General features: G+C 41.7%; 1 protein-coding gene across 4 annotated transcripts in view; it reads left to right on the forward strand.

Annotated features, from left to right (window-relative positions):
* The window catches only part of PLXNC1 (plexin C1), a 97,606-nt gene that overhangs the window by 13,597 nt on the left and 67,219 nt on the right, over positions 1-16,790 (forward strand). For 3 of the 4 annotated variants that reach the window (XR_008308547.1, XM_053255788.1, XM_053255787.1), the window contains exons 2-6: positions 4,033-4,161; positions 5,776-5,910; positions 7,722-7,822; positions 8,481-8,595; positions 14,170-14,329. Coding sequence is in view for 3 of the 4 variants with exons in the window: in XM_053255788.1 (XP_053111763.1) it covers positions 4,033-4,161; positions 5,776-5,910; positions 7,722-7,822; positions 8,481-8,595; positions 14,170-14,329 (640 nt within the window). In the remaining variant the exon portion in view is untranslated. Of the gene's footprint in view, positions 1-4,032; positions 4,162-5,775; positions 5,911-7,721; positions 7,823-8,478; positions 8,596-14,169; positions 14,330-16,790 lie in introns of those variants that run through there. The other variant, XM_053255789.1, reaches the window with a different exon arrangement.

Consider the following 16,790-nt stretch of genomic DNA (forward strand, 5'->3'; position numbering starts at 1 on the left):
GTGTGTGTGCTTGCACGTGCACACACATACACATGTGGTGGTGGTGGTAGGAGGAAAACTTTATTTATCAGTGTTACACAACTTAACAATTTCTCATCTCATGTGTAACATTTTATAGGACTTTGAGTTGACAATGAACATGTACATTGATTTCTGAATATTTCTAAAACTTTTTAGAACACCATTGGCATAACCAGTAATATTGGCATGCATCGTCTTGAAATAGAACTACTATACATATGTGTTTAATATTGTTTTAAAATACAGAGGGATTCAGTGGCAACACTCCATGTTATGTCTTGAATTAAGCCATACACTTAAGAACATTTAAATGCTAAAAAGCAAAAATTAGCTAGTGCCTGCTTTCAGTGACCTTAATCTTATGCTAGGACACAAGATAATGGGTTGGAGCCAGAGACCTGTGAGCAAAAGGAAAATAGCAGATAGTGCTGTTCTGCAAATGCTTGCATAACTATGAAAGATGAGCTTATGTGGTTCTGCTTGTGCAAGTGGTTGCACACACTCATGAGGAAGGAAACTCTTGCACAATAGAACATCTTTGAAATTAGTTTCATTTTTCTTGCATGACGTACTAGTGCAGCCTTTTCAGACATGTTCTGTGTGTGGAAGGGCACCTTTGACTCTAGCCCTAGAAAAAGCATGGAGGCCTCTCCAGAACTGAGAGATCATGCTTACCTCCTGACAACCCAAGAAACACAGCAATATGCGGGGTGGAAGAGCTATGCTTATCTGATTGCTGATTTCTTGGAGCAGGTGAAAGGAATACAAAAGAAATTGCATACGTCTGATCCATGGTTTAGTTTAATAAATTATTTACTATCTGAACCCAAAACATGTGCCCAATCTGACTAGGGACTGTTTCTGCATGGAAGCAGGTTTCTGTGCACAGATTCCTAGCTGGATGGGGTGTTACATATGCAAAAGCTCCTCTGCCAGTCTAACTGTGAAATTTCTGCATATGTAGTTCTTTAAACAAAACTCAAATCCTGCTGCTTGGCACAGAGAAAACAAGCCTGGGTCATCTTGAAATAGAACTGTGTGTAACTATTGCTTCAAAACACAGAGGGATTCAGTGGCAATGCTCCCCCCCCCCCGACAATTGCTCAAGTAGGGTTTCAGCCTTTTTTTATTTTAGAAAGAGCTACGCACATGCTGCCCCTGTTGCTCCATGTGTACTCACCTGGTCTGGAGCAATGGTGTCCAATTAAAGATTTTTCTGGCTATAGAATTCCCCAAATATTGTTGCACATTTCTCAGGGGGAGAATATGAGGAGAGGGGACTTCTGGGAATTTTCTACTGAACTTTAGCATATTCTCTTAAATTCTCATCCTCATTCAGGAGAAGTAAATAAAGAAAAAATCCCCAGCCAGCCACCACAGATGGGAACAGAAACAATTGAGCCTTATTGGATTGTTGCTTGCTTTTTATAAAATGGCAAGAGAATCATTCCACAAGCAGCTGACTGAATCTATTTAATTTTATAATCAAGTTTATGAACAAGTTTATGACTCTGCACATGCTCTACACATGTTTGTGTGTTTATTACCTGTAGTGGAGAGGAGAGCTGGTCTTGTGGTAGCAAGCATGACTTGTCCCCTTAGCTTAGCAGGATCCACCCTGGTTACATTTGAATGGGAGACTTGATGTGTGAGCACTGTAAGATCTTCCCCTCAGAGGATGGAGCCGCTCTGGGAAGAGCAGGAGGTTCCTCCCTGGCTTCTCCAAGATAGGGCTGAGAGAGATTTCTTCCTGCAACCTTGGAGAAGCCGCTGCCAGTCTGAGAAGACAATACTGAGCTAGATAGACCAATGGTCTGACTCAGTATATGGCAGCTTCCTATGATTATGAAGTGTGGATGTACTTAGATTCATACAAAGGGGATTCGGATCTTACACTCTGCTCATGGCTCAGAGTGAGCATGCATAATTCAGCAACAGGCCTCACTGAATGAAGGGAGAGACTTAAGAGGGGTTGATGGTGTACTGAATACCTGTTAATAACTCTTCTCTGATTTGCAAAATAACTTTCCACTGCTCAGGTGCCTTTCAAATTTCAGATTAACATTTTATTATTCTATCCTACAGAAGAATGTTTTATCAAGACAATTAGGGCCTTTGTTTCTCTGATCTTGGAAACAGGTTGTTCTAGTAAGAACTAATCTGCCTACTTTCCTTTCACTATCTCTACAACTGAACTAAATTTGGTTCAAATTGGGGTCCACAAGTTAGATCTCTTGCACCTCAAATGTTCACGCATCCACTGTCTTGGATCGGGGTGGATGACATCATTACAAACTACACCATTGAGATGTCCCTGTGTGTCACTCACTACAACTGTATCTCATTTGGTAAAAATCGGTTAGACAATCTTCAGGTTAGTGCACTTGTGCCTCAAAAGTTCTCATGTCTGCCATCTTGGATCAGGGTGGATGACATCATCACTAATTGTGGCACTGAGATTTCCCCATGTGCCCCTATAGCTGTAGCAAATGTGGCTTAAATTGATTAGGCAGTTCACAAGTTAGCCCAATTGTGCCTCAATAGTTTATGCGTTTGCTATCTTGAATTGGGCTGGATGACATCATCACAGACTGCGCCATTGAGGTGTTCCTGTGTGTCACTCACTACAACTGTACCTCATTTGGTTCAAATCGATTAGGCTATTCACAAGTTAGCCCACTAGCACCTCAATAGTTTATACGTCTTCCATCTTCAATCAGAGTGGATGACATCATCAGAAACTATGCCATTGAGGTGTCCCTACAATTGTACCCGATTTGGTTCATATTGTTCCAGACATTGCGAAATTAATGGGGGCGAGGGGGACACACACACACAGAATGCCAGGTGATCTCATAAGCCTACTGGAAAGTAGGCTAAAAATGACTTTTGTTCATTAACTTGCTTATGAAATTAAATAGATTCTATTAGGTTCTTATGCACCCTTAAAAAATAAAAACAACCACCAGAAGTCTCAGGTCACTGGCTTTACCCTCTGAGTATGCTCCTTAAGATTTTCTGAAGTTGTTCTTCCTGTGTCAAACAAGCCCTCAAGGAGCCATCCATGGATATGTGAAACATTCTTGTGTGAAGAAATTGGTGAGGCTAGAATTTGTGAATCGGAGTATAATTCTATTAAGCATTCACCACCACCACCACCCCAACTGCCCTAGTGAAGAGTATTTTTTGGAGGGGGGGGGAACAGTGGCTGGAGAATATTCTCCTCCGTGTCTTCTGCAGAAAGCTTGCTTCATTTGCACAGAGTAAATGACTGAGAACAGAAGTTATTTAATTTTGCATTTCCTTTGTTTTTGGCATTGCAATTTTGCTATTCTTGTGCTTTAATGGCCTATGATGGTGTTTTCAAGGACTGCCTGTTTTGCACTTATTGACTAACTGAATAATTTTTTCCTTTGTTAAATTGCTTTAATTTATTTATAGCTTGCAGCATGTAACTTTTTAGCTAAACAGGCACAGCTTGTTGCATTTCCATCAAGTATGGGTGCTGGGAACCAAAGAACATGATAGTGTGGTAGGATAGGTATGCATAGCCAAACTCATGATTGAGAGGGAAGTATGCCAACAAGTCATGGCTGTGTCTATTTCATTGCTTTCAGTGTTGTAAACAGTGAATGGCCATGTGTTCACTGATTTTCTCAGACCTCTCAATTCATGATCAGCTTTTGAACTCTTCTGTAATAACCTTAACTTGTCTCCCATTCTCATTTATCTTTCCCATGATGAAGTTGTTACATTATCAGCAGGTGACTACAATGTGTACAGAATGTGTTATGTGAGAGACAAGGTAAAGGTAAAGTTGTGCTGTCGGAGTCTAGTTAAATATATAAAGGTTTTGCAGTATTGTTGCATTGAAGCCCTACTAGAAATAAAATAATGCATCCAAAATTTGTGGTTCATTGGCTGAGCTGCTATCTGCTGGCAATAGTTTCTTGAAAAGAATACTCTCCACATATGATTAACATGTTTTTCTCCTGTGTAAAATCTTGGCAGAAAAATACAACACAGCCAATCAATGGATCACCTTCCCTGAGTCGCTCTGATTTAACATCCGTTTATGCCACTGTTGTTCTGGGAAAGATTGTTTTGTTTTTGGGAACAGAACAAGGACAGTTGCTGAAGGTAGGCAGTCTATGGCTTATATTGTGAATCTCTGGTTTGTTTCATGCATTTTACAGTCAATGGGGGTCTGTTCGCATTTTTACAAGCTCACATTGCAACAATGTCACACTATTTCTGATTTATATTTTGAGGTTTCTTCAGAGAAACTGTATCATAATTATTAAATAGCCGAGATCTTTATACACTTCCTAAATAAGCACACAGTGGGTGCCTCTACCCTTTTACTCTGGCCTTACCATCCTTTCCCCCCTCATATTTATTTATTTATTTATGTATTGTATTGTATTTCTGTACTGCCCCAAACTTGTGTCTCTGGTTTACAATAAATACAGCATAAAACAACGATTAAACATTAAGACATTTTAAAAATCACAATTAAAATCTAATTAAAAGCTTGGGTAAATAATTATGTTTTAAGCAATTTCTTTAAAATGGCCAGAGATGAGGAAGCTCTTGCATCAACTTCATTACAATATATGAGACAACGCAGGACAGGACCCCAGTTATTAAAGCCACTAGGGGCTACCTACAACCAATAAGGGGCAGGCGGAGGGGGGGAGTAGCACCCAGTTCAAGCCACTAGGGCTGCTGGTACAATTAAAAAAAATTAGAAGAAAATAAAAGCATTTATAAATGCCAAAAGCATTTGCAAATTAAAAGGATTTTTTAAAAATAGATGCGCCCAGCAGGCACTATCTGTCTCTCTCTCTCTCTATTCACTGGGCCAGGCAGACAAGCAGGCCCAGACCAGCACCACCAGTCTCTGCTCTCCTCTCAGTGCTGCTGTAGTCTCTCTCTGATCCCTCTCTCCCAAGGCACAAAATGGCACCCTACCTCCAAGCAGCCACTTAAATACATTTTGAAAACCCCTCCTTTGGCCTCCCCCCTTCCTGCTCCTTTCCTCCTCCACCAGCCACTGGGGGCACACTTAATTTGAATTACAACAAGCCAACCAAGAAGCAAGGAGATCTCAAGCCAATCAGAAGGCAGTGCCAGAAAACTAATCAGCAAGGGAAAACATGAAGACAAAAAGGCGCTTCAATTACTTGAATCAGTGGTGATTCAATTTGAACTGGAATCAGGCCCTTTATTTTAGGGGCGATTCGAGTTCTAATCGCTCGAATCATCTCAATTTGAGCTCAAATAAATTTGAGTCTAATTGATTTGCACATCTCTAGTAATAATAAAATAATAATGATAATATGTAGTATATATATATATATATATATATATATATATATATATATATAGCCTTTTAGAATGTTAAAAGCATTAGCTTAATAATCAGAAAATTACCAAGGATGCTTCATATACATCTCTTGTTCCTGACACTTCCATTCTCATTGAGTTAAACGTTCAGCAGCCCTTTAAGAGGCAAACCAAGATCTGTGTGTGCTACCATTGTGCTTCACTGTGTGAAGCAGCTGCTTGTGAGGCTTTTATTTTTGCTATTTTTTGGTCCTAAAGAATGCTTCTTGAGGCTAGAAGAGAGAGAAAATGGTGGAGCTGGAGGTGCAGCATTGTGATGAATGGACAGGAAGTGGGCAACTGTCTCCTAAATAATTTGCAAACCTTTGATAGTTTTGATGATTTTATGTATCTTGTGCTTTTTAGGTTCTTCTTGATGAGAACATGAAGCCAGATTGCCCCAACATTTTATATGAAATTGAAAGCGAAACAGCCATTTTTCACAAACTTGAACTTGACCCTGTGAATAAGGATTACATCTATCTACCATCTGTTAAAAAGGTTTGCTGAATAATTGATAACATTGAATAGTTAGTACAAATGGTATTTCCAAAGTTGATTGCCAAGCTTCATCTGGCTGGTCCCTGGTTAACTGAAGTCTATCAACTGTACTGCAGACTATTGCTATACTTCCGTAGAACAAAATGAATATCTGCAAATTTCATTACTGGTTAAACAGTTAGTTATCCTAAAATCTGCAACTGATTTAAGTAGCTTATCTAAGCTATCAAGTTTATTCAGTGTAATTTGGGAGATTTGCTATTGCACTTTTTTCCTCAGTATTTGCCACTGTGTAACTGAATCACAACTCCTTGCATAAGCATGGAGAGGCATTTCAGGACTGAGATGATTAAATGAGAGAAATGTATGTCATCAGCATGCTGAAGTGTCATCATCCTTGTCTCCATATGACTTGGGTATTGGGTAATGATTTGGCTATTGGGTAAACAGCCATCATTTATATGTTGGACCTGGAGGATGATGAGCCCCTTTAGGATCCCACAAGGAACATTTGGAGGGATGATAAGAAATTAAAATCACCTGTTGCCACATTCTGTGTCCTCCTTACTAGAAATGAAAAGAACTCTTACCAGATCTTATAGTTATGTCACATCATGGTGTCAAATGCTTCAGAAAGACTTAAAGGGGTGCAGTTGTTGTGTGATAGGGGGCCACCCATGCAATCAGTTCAAACTACAAGCCAGACTTGTGGGTGGTCAGAAAGTTGGTGTTCTCAACATGAACCAGGGATTGAAGGACAACCACTAATTTCACTACCTTTCCTAAAAATAGAGTTGGAGCTGGGTATAGGACTCTGCATAGAAATTAGTTTTATGTCTCCAAAGCATTAATAGACAGTGCCAGCAAAGGACTCGTGCTTTGTCAGCTAGTTTTCACCAGCTAGAATGGGCACAGGTCCAGTTTACAGTATCCCATATATACCATCTGAATTATTTTAAAAGCCTGTTAGAAACTGATGCAAATAATTGGACTTGACCTGAAGAAGCCTAAGAGCATAGTCCAAATACCCTTGTTAAAATATTCTAGGAAACACCTTTGAATGCCTTAAATTTAAAACAATAACAAAACAGGTTCTTACGGAACCTTGAATATTAAAATATTTATATCAGCATAAGCTTAATTTTATCAGATGCATGTTGTGTTATTCTTTAATTGGGGTGTGTGTATACTTGTACACAAATAGAGAAAAATAAAATTTAAAAATTGGTGTGCATGGGTTACGAAATCTGCAGTCATTTTATGTAAAGTTAGAAAGCTTATATCAATAGTAATTAGTGATATGTGGTATTGCAAGATATCCAAGATAGGGCTGAGAGAGATTCCGCCTGCAGCCTTGGAGAAGCCACTGCCAGTCTGTATAGACAATACTGAGCAAGATGGACCTATAGTCTGACTCGGTATGTGGCAGCTTCCTATGTTCCTCAGTGACTGCAATCCGAAACACACTCATTAGGGTATAATTCCCATTTAACACAGTGGAACTTGCTTCTGAGTAAACATGCATGAGATTCAGCTGTAGATTCCTTAATGTATATAGTGAGCATATATCGTGAAATAGAATGTCTTTGTTCAAGCTTAGGTGGAAAGAATCTGACTTTGACAACTTCTAATTCAGCAGTTTCACTCTGGAGTGTCCCTTTGAATTCCTTTGTTGTAAAATGGGGACATTTGCTGGTGAATTATAAAGTTTTGTTCCCATCCCTGTGTTTCATGGGTCCATGGAAATATAATTTGATTGTTTAAAAAGGATGTCTACAGATGTTCAAAAATGATTGCTTTCTGTATTTTAGATCAGGAGAATACCTGTTGCAAACTGCAGCAAGTTTATTTCCTGTAATGGCTGTTTATCTTCAATGGACCCACACTGTGGTTGGTGTCATTTGAACAAAAGGTATTTCTCCTCTTTGCTCTTTAGAATCATGTAAATAAATGTTGCTTCCCCCACCACACACACACACCTCCTCCCTTTATTTTTTCCTTGGTAGGTTGTATCTTATTATGTTAAAGTTATGTTTAAGGGATTTTTCTTTTTTTCAGTTATACTCACATGTATATTATTATTATCCTTGATTATGTTATATGCACTATGGTAATCTTATTGTAATAAAAAGGAAATGCTGCATTCTCAGTAACTTGAGAATGTGTGCTTGGCTTGAGGGGAAATTCGCAGTGCATTGTGGGCTAGCTGGAGGCCAGGACACATTTTCCTAGGCTCCAGAACGTCATGTGGCTATCAGCAGCATCCATCTTGTTTTCGGGGCAAGCCGTGCAGCTTGGATCATGCCAGGATCATCTGGGGGGAAGGTAGGTTCAACCTTGCCTTCCCCTCTGCCCTCCCTCCTCGCACCAGTGAGACAACCTTACTATGTAGTTTTAATCATCTCTTCTGAGACAGATATCTGAAGTTCAGCCTATTGAGAATGGAACAGCCAATATAGAAAGGTAAAGTTGAGGTGGCCACAACTGGTCTAGTGAAATAGAAATAAAACAAATTTCTGTATAACATTAACATATCTTTCCATATTTATTAAACTTGGATTTTTTTTCAGGTGTACTTTAAAAGGAGACTGTCCATATTCAAATAACTCGGAGAACTGGATAGATATTTCATATGGAACAGATAAATGCCTAAAGATCTACATAACTGATTTAGACAGAGGTGAGGTATGTTATACATAATTTTATTTGCATTCAATTATATAAGATTATTACTAATAGGAATAATAGATGGAGAAGATAGCTAACCTATACATCATTTTTACAAATGCGGTCATAGAATCTTTTATTGAGTTATCCCAGGAAGCCAGTCTAATAGGCTAATAGTAACAGGCATGGATATATCTCTCAAAATCATTTCATTTTGTGGCTAAGAGCAGATGGGGCAGATTTTGATAGGGTCTGTACCGTGGGCTGGGGGGGGGGTACCCTCCCCGCTAATGCCAATTCCCCTCAATGGAAATTCCTCCCATAATTGCTTCTAGCTGCATGGAGGAATATACAGGCACCCTATTGTGCATTTACATTTTCCCACTCTGCATCCAATAGCTCTGAAGGGATTATTTCTGTCAGGGAATCAGCATAGTCAAAAAGGATTAGATCCATATGCCACAGTTCCAAATTGGGGCCTCCATAGTTGTTCTATCAAGAACAATCACCACCACCACCACATTGGGAGATGAATTCTTTCACACATCTACGATATCACATCTAAGTTTGGTCTAGGGGTGTGCACGAAACCAATTCTGGCGGTTCAGTTTTAATCCAAACTGGAGTTCTGGTCAGTGCCGGCTCCTCTAAACTCCAGGCCAGGTCCGATGCTCCCAGCAGCATGGGCTGGTTCCAGCCTTTGTGCATATACAAATGGCATGTGCAGAGGTCAGGACCAGGCTGCAGTGCAGGGAGAGCTGGCCCCGGCCTGGAATTTAGAAGAGCCACCACTATCGCAGCTGCTGCCAGTGGTAAGGTGCCCTCTTGCCGCCCGCCCCCCTCCTAGCTGCCATTAGAAGTATTTTAAAGGCAGGGTACTCCACTTTGCTTGTAAAGGGGAATCCTCACCAGATTCCCCATCATAAGCATAACCTTCAAACCACTGAACTGGTTCCATTCAAACTGGGTTTGGTTCAAATTTGGACGATCACCCCTTTTGGGGGCTCCGATCCAGTTCAAATAGAACCGGTTCCGCTCATCCTTTGTTTTTTTGTTTATCAGATTTGTATACCGCCCCAAACTTTCGTCTCTGGGTGGTTTACAATAACCTAAAACCAGTTAAAAACATATACAAAAACTTAAAAACAATTTAACAATTTAAAAATAACCAGAAATTAAAACCCAAAAATATTAGGAAGCTGGGAAAGCTTGGGCAAAAAGATGGGTTTTCAGGTGTTTTTTTGAAAATTACCAGAGATGGGGAGGATTGTATCCCAGCAAGGAGCACATTCCACAATCTTGGGGCAGCAACCAAGAAGGCCCGTCTCTGTGTAGCCACCAAACGAGTTGGCGGTAACTGGAGACAGACCTCCTCAGATGACCTCAATGGGCGGTGGGGCTTGTAATGAAGAAGACACTCTCTTAAATAGCCAGGGCCTAAGCTGTTTAGTTTGATCCTTAAACATAATTTACTGCTCAATCCTAAGCTTCCTGAACCTTTGTCCTGGTGTTGGGCTCTTTACACACTTACACACACTGTAGTGGGGCTTCAGCAGGCCTATCCCTTGCTGGAAGTTCCTCAGGAAGCCCTTGCAATGCAAAGGGACTTTTAGTGAGCCGGCAAAAGGTGGATGTGGCTACCGGTGCTCCTTTTCAGTTCATCCTAAGGGCTCATACAGCAGGGCCTGTTCCTGGTATTGTGGTGGAGTCAAGCGGGGTTCACACAAGTGATACAGAGCTTTAAGAAGTCGTCCCACTTGTCAAGATCAGGACGTTGATCTTTAGCTAATACTGCAGCACAAAACAGCCCTTGCTCTGTAGAACTTTAAGCTCAGCATTGGGCTGCTAGTTGTGCCCCACCAAGCTTTCTGTATCTAATGAGGCAGTGGCAAAACTCACTCTGACTTTGACAAGGAGAGCTGGTTTTGTGGTAGCAAGCATGACTTGTCCCCTTAGCTAAGCAGGATCTGCCCTGGTTGCATATGAAAGGGATACTATAAGTATGAGTCCTGTAAGACATTCTCCTTGGGGGATGGAGCTGCTCTGGGAAGAACAGAAGGTTCAAAGTTCCCTCCCTGGCTTCTCCAAGATAGGACTGAGAGAAATATCTGCCTGAAACCTTGGAGAAACTGCTGCGACTCTGTGTAGACAATTCTGAGCTAGATGGACCAATGGACTGACTCAGTATATGGCAGCTTCCTATGTTCCTGTGTAATGCCACAGTTTCTTGTTCTGTGACTTTATCACATTATTTCTGAATATTTCTATATGCTAAGAAGATACTATAAAAGCATTAACTGGGAAAGAGGAAGGATGCTGCTGGAGCAGTCGTGATGTCTTCTGTTGTACCCCATATCTCTTGTTTACAACAGCATTAGATTCCCTTGCTAGTTTATAGAGATGACTGGCCTCCTCAGGATGGCAATGGTCCTTATGAATCGGCTTCTCTGAGCCTTTGCCTTTGGAGCTGGAAGGGAAAGTACTGACATATTTTAAAATGGGATTTGCTAAGCTCTTAGTGCACTCACCGCATTGTCACCAGCTGTACAATCTTCTTCACAAAACTGAGCTCAGGGGAAACCAGTTCTGCCAATACAAAGCAGAAGCTGGTTGTGCACACAGTCCTTATTGTTGGATGTCTGTGACATCATGGAGCCACCTTTCCCACCTCATCCTGGAAGCAGCTTTTCAGGATTGTTGTTGTTGTTGTTTTAAACAAAAAACCAATTAGGAAATAAAAAAGAGATGACAGGTGATCTTTTAAATGTATAATTGTAGAAAGTTAACCAAAAACAGGAATGAAGCATAGAAGAGGGGCAAAGTTGATGATGAAAGCATTGTTCAGAGGTAGGTATAAGTGTGTTGCTTGTATTGCGAGGGTGGCTAGAAGATGGGCTCACCCTGTAGTACAAAAAAATAAAAACACCTGAGTCCTATTTGGGGTATGTCTGGACTTTCCCATGCTGGCTCTTACAAGCCAGGGTCTGAAAATTGCCTTGGTGATGTGTTCTCCCTTAACCCATTGTTTTACCATACACGATGAAACTATGGTTAACAAGCCAAAATCTCTTGTAAACCAGAAACTGAAGCCGTGGCCTGAAGAGTCTTTACAAACCATGGTTATGAGGGATCATTGTTTGACTAAAATGGTTTGCTTTGGTACACATGACATGTGTGGAGGAATGAGGCTTAGACCTCTTGAGTGTCTGTAAATAAGCCCTTGCATTGTTAATATTCCCAAACTTCTTTTTGTAAATTGCCCTTGTATTATGAATGAATTATAAATGAGATTATATTCCCAAAACTGCATTATTGTAAATAGGATTCTATGGTTGCAAATCCCTGTGCGTGGAGAAGGCTGGCAGGGCCAAAAGTTCAAACTTGTTTTTCTGTAGTTTGACAGTTGATTTTTGGAGGGGAAAGAGAGTTTAAAAAATGGAGTAAAATTTTGTATTTTTTTGTTTTTTATATCCCGCTCTTCCTCCAAGGAGCCCAGAGTGATGTACTACATACTTAAGTTTCTCCTCACAACAACCCTGTGAAATAGGTTAGGCTGAGAGAGAAGTGACTGGCCCAGAGTCACCCAGCAAGTATCATGGCTGAATGGGGATTTGAACTCAGGTCTTCCCGGTCCTAGTCCAACACTCTAACTACTATACCACGCTGGCTCACTCATTAGAACAATTTAGTTTGTTCTAATTGAATGACTTTAAAAACTGCTGGGCTGGAGAAACTATATATTTGGGAGAGTTTTGAGAGGGTTGAGAGAAGAGAGTCCTGGAAGGAGAAGCCAAGAGAGTCTGCTGGAGGCAGTCAGAGCTGGAGGTTGCAGAAAAAGGAAGAGAGTCTGGAAGTCTGCTAGAGTGAGTCCATGGAAGTAGCGATGTGCACGAATAAACTTCAGCACTGGCGGGGGTAGTACTTTAAGGGCGGGGGAGGGTGTACTCACCCCTCCTGCCGCATTTCCCCCGCCGGTGCTCTGTGATCTTTAAGCCCCTTGGGGCAGCAGCATTCCTCCCTGCCGCCCCATTTCCCCACCAGCTGGAAGTGGCTGGAAGTAGCGAGCGTGCGCCCGTTGCGTGCGTGCGCCCGTTGCGTGCGTGCGCTCGCTACTTCTGGCCACTTCCGGCCGATGGGGAAATGGGGCGGCAGGGAGGAACGCTGCCACACCGAGGGGCTTAAAGATCACAGAGCACCGGCAGGGGAAATGCGGCGGGAGGGGTGGGTACACCCTCCCCCGCCCTTAAAGTACTACCCCCGCTGGTGCCGAAACGTTTCGGAGGTCTTTATAATGGCCTCCGAAACGTTTTGGGCACATGCCTACATAGAAGCAGAGAGTGAACAGCCAACAAGAAGTGAAGCCTAACTAAAATCACTAGAAGAAAAGGAAGAGCCAGGCTGGATTGAGCCCCAGACCTGTGAGGTAATTAGAACAAGAGACTACACAGCAAGCTAGAAGCCCAAAAGAAAGCACAGAGGACTCTTGAGTAGGGACCAGTATAGTGTCAGGTCGTGATTGCATTTTCCCAGTTTTTATTTTCCCCTGACCTACTCTGTTGTTAACTTTTTTGAATTTGTATTTTTTGCTGCAAAAGTAATGTGTTAATTGAACAGGTTTTTTTGTAAAAGTAAACTTTCTTGTTATAAAAAACCCCTAGAAGCTTGTTGTTTGTCTCCACCCCACGCCTATAAGCCTTTCCACTGAAGTTTGTTTTGTTTGTAATTTTTGAGAAAGGTGAAGGGCTGTTGTAGTGGACCCAGCCATACCAAAAGTCCACTTGGTGGCAGCAGTAAAAAGGTTAGGAGGAACAGAGGACTGTTCCGCCACACATGGTGGTAGAGGTGGGATGTGTCACCCGTGGTAGCATGGTGGATAGCTGTTCCTCCACATGTGGTGGCAGTGGTGGGATCTGGCACCTATGCTAGTGCGGTGGGATAGCTGTTCCCATAGTTATCGCAGCCATAGTTGCGATAACAACATCAGGAAGTAAAGGAATAGGCAAATTGTTCTGGAGAAATCTCACAGGCGATCTCAGATCTAGTCTTGTTTTAGCAAGCATGAATTGTCCCCTTTGCTAAGCAGGGTCTGCCTTGGTTTGCTTTTGAATGGGAGACTACATGTGAGCGCTGTAAGACATGTGAGCTCTGTAAGACCTTCTGCTTGCATGCAGAAGGTTCCAAATTCCACCCCGTCCCCAGCATCTCCAAGACAGGGCTGTGAAAGACTCCTGCCTGTAACCTAGGAGAAGCAACTGCCAGTCTGTGTAGACAATACTGAGCTAGACACACCAAAGGCCTGACTCGGTATAAGGCAGCTTCCTATGTGCCAGCCCTTAATCTAGTAGGAATCTTAGAATGCAGTGCATGGGGTTGGCAAAACTCAACATGTAGCCATTACCAAGGCAGTTGCCAGTAAAATCAGGCAGATTTTGGAAATATTTCTCACTATATACTCTGATTTAATTTATCTATTTAGTCTTATAGTCATTAACCCGTATGTGCACAAACTTTTATTCAGTTTTCTTTCAAGTTCTTCCAATCTATCCAGAGATGAAGAAATCTTGTAATCACTCTGTTTCCATATACTTCTAGATTTCCATGACTGCAGTTGTGAATTTTTCAGGCCTTTCTAAAAGAACTTCAACTTGCAAGGTGATAAATACCAAGACAAACAAAATTATTTGTGAAGAAGGCTTTTCAGACCTCATGAACTGTTCATGCCACTTTAAAAAGGCAGATCTAACTGACAAAGGTAAGTTTTCTTAATATTTTTAACTATGTGGCTTGACACATTCTCGGTAATTCATTATGTGTGAAAGTTTAGAATTTTCAGAGGCACGGTGCATTTAAGTGAAATGGAGCTTCTTTTGTAATATTGTTAACACTTACTTTGCTGCTGATTCATTGGTTTTTGTCCATGTTTTTTAATATTTATACACACACACACACACACACACGTACACACACCCTCTGCTCCAGGCAGCCCTGGATTAATCTGATTACTTAGATCCTTCCAGTCTGGCTTCCGGCCTGGATATGGGATGGAAACTACCTTGGTCGCCCTGATGGATGACCTATTCCAGGTGGTAGACAGAAGGAGTGTGACTCTTGTTAGTTCTCCTAGAGCTCTCAGCAGCTTTTGATACCATCGACCATGGTATCTTTCCGGGTTGGGACTTGGGGGCACAATTATATGTTGGCTCCACTCCTGGCTGAAGGGTCGTATTCAGAAGGTGGTGCTGGGGGATGCCTGCTCCACCCCTTGGCCTATGGGGTGCCACATAAATCCATTTGTCCCCTGTGCTGTTTAAACCACTGGGAGAGGTTATCCATGGATATGGACTGTGGTGTCATCAATATGCTACCTAGCATTTAAGTCAGCAGATACCAGGAAGGCAGTGGATATTCTGAACCAGGGTTTGGAGGCTGTTCTGCCTGGATGGAGGCAAACAAGTTGAAACTTAATCCAGATAAGACAGAAGTGCTCTGGGTTAGTAAAACTGATTATCTGAGTAGTGAGGTAAATCTGGTCTTGGATGGGGTCGTACTTCCCTCCACCCCTGAAAGACAAATTCCGAGCTTGGGGGTGCTTCTAGACCCGACTCTGTCCTTGGAGATGCAGGTGGCAGTAGTGTACTGAAATGCTTTTTACCAGCTACAGCTGGTACACCAGCCACAACCCTACTTGGAGAAGTCAGACTTCACCTCAGTCACTCATGCTTTGGTGACATCTGGATTGGACTACTGCAATTGTCTCTGTGTGGGGCTGACCTTGACACTAGCTCAGAAGTTTCAGCTGGTTCAGAATGCAGTAGCAAGGATGCTCGTGGGCGAAAGTCACTTCATGAGTGTTACACCCATCCTGTGGCATCTTAATTGGTTACTAGTCCACTTTTGAGCTAGATTCAAGATGCTGGTCTTGACCTTTTAAAGCTCTACATGGCTTGGGGCCGGAGTACCTGTTGGACTGCATTTGCCCATACTAACCTGCCAGAGTTCGCTGTTTGGCATCTTAGATCCTGTTCATGGCCCCACCACAAATGGAGATCCAGTTGGCGAGGACTAGAGACTGGGCCTTTTCAGTTGTGACCCCTCATCTTTGGAACACCCTCCCTGAACAGCTTCTCCATGCTCCCTCCCTCAGTGTTTTAAAAAACCATTAAAAACACATCTACTTAGACTTTTTAATATTTTTTTTCTGCTGCATATATATGGCAGGTTTCTTAGCTTTTTATTTATAACTTTGAATTTGAAACTTTTACAATTTGTACATTTTAAATGAGCTTTTAGTCTGGGCTTTTAAATTTTTGATTTTTTAAAAAATGTTCTATATTGTATCTCTTTTATTAACTTTATAAACTGCCCCAAGAAGTAGAGTACTGGAGGGGTGGGGTATACATATTTTAAATAAGTACATTAAAACCCTAAGTAAAGGAAAGAGTGCAAACCAAACATTATTGTAAGGCTGTTTGACAGAAGAGTTGGATGATGTTTCTAGGTGGTGGACAACTTTGTGCCAAATTCCCCCTTCAGGTGGCCTCCAGCTGGTTTTCCGTTGTCACTCATCTTGCTCTAATAGAAGAAACCTTTCAGCCCATCACACCCCCTTCATAGCTAGCAATAAGAAGAAAGGGGAATTTGCCAAATATACACAGGATGTGGTGCTTGCATATTTTTTGCTGTCTTCATCATCTACTTCTGCTCCCAAAGGAAGACAGCACGCGCCAGGCTTTCGATTTCAGTATGTCTGTAGGAAGCTGTCTTGTACCAAGTCAAACTAGCTAAATATTTTCTACTCTGACTGGCAGCAGCTCTCCAAGGTTTCAGGCAGGAATCTTTCCCAACCCTACCTGGAGGTGCCAGGGAGTGAACCTGAGACCTTCTGCATGAAATCTATCCGCTGAACCCTTTTCTGGCACTGAAGTACACTGATGAAGAAATCATCAGCTGTTGAATTTATGCCTGTCATGCAGCGGTTCAAGGCAGAGGAACTGTTTAGAAAATAAAGTTGGCAATCCTAAAAGTTAGGTTTTGTAGAAGATAGAACTAACTTGTTCCTGTGCTTGGTTTGTGCTGTGATTGGTCAGCCAGGCAATTGATTTTTACCCCACCATTGGTATCTATCTTACCTTCAGCCACATAATATTGTTTGCAGTACCTTGCTTGCTTATTTTTCCAGCACACATTTTTAGAGAGGCAGAAAATGTTTCTTT

The sequence above is a fragment of the Hemicordylus capensis genome, chromosome 5, assembly GCF_027244095.1.
Source record: "Hemicordylus capensis ecotype Gifberg chromosome 5, rHemCap1.1.pri, whole genome shotgun sequence".
Taxonomy (NCBI): Eukaryota; Metazoa; Chordata; class Lepidosauria; order Squamata; family Cordylidae; genus Hemicordylus; species Hemicordylus capensis.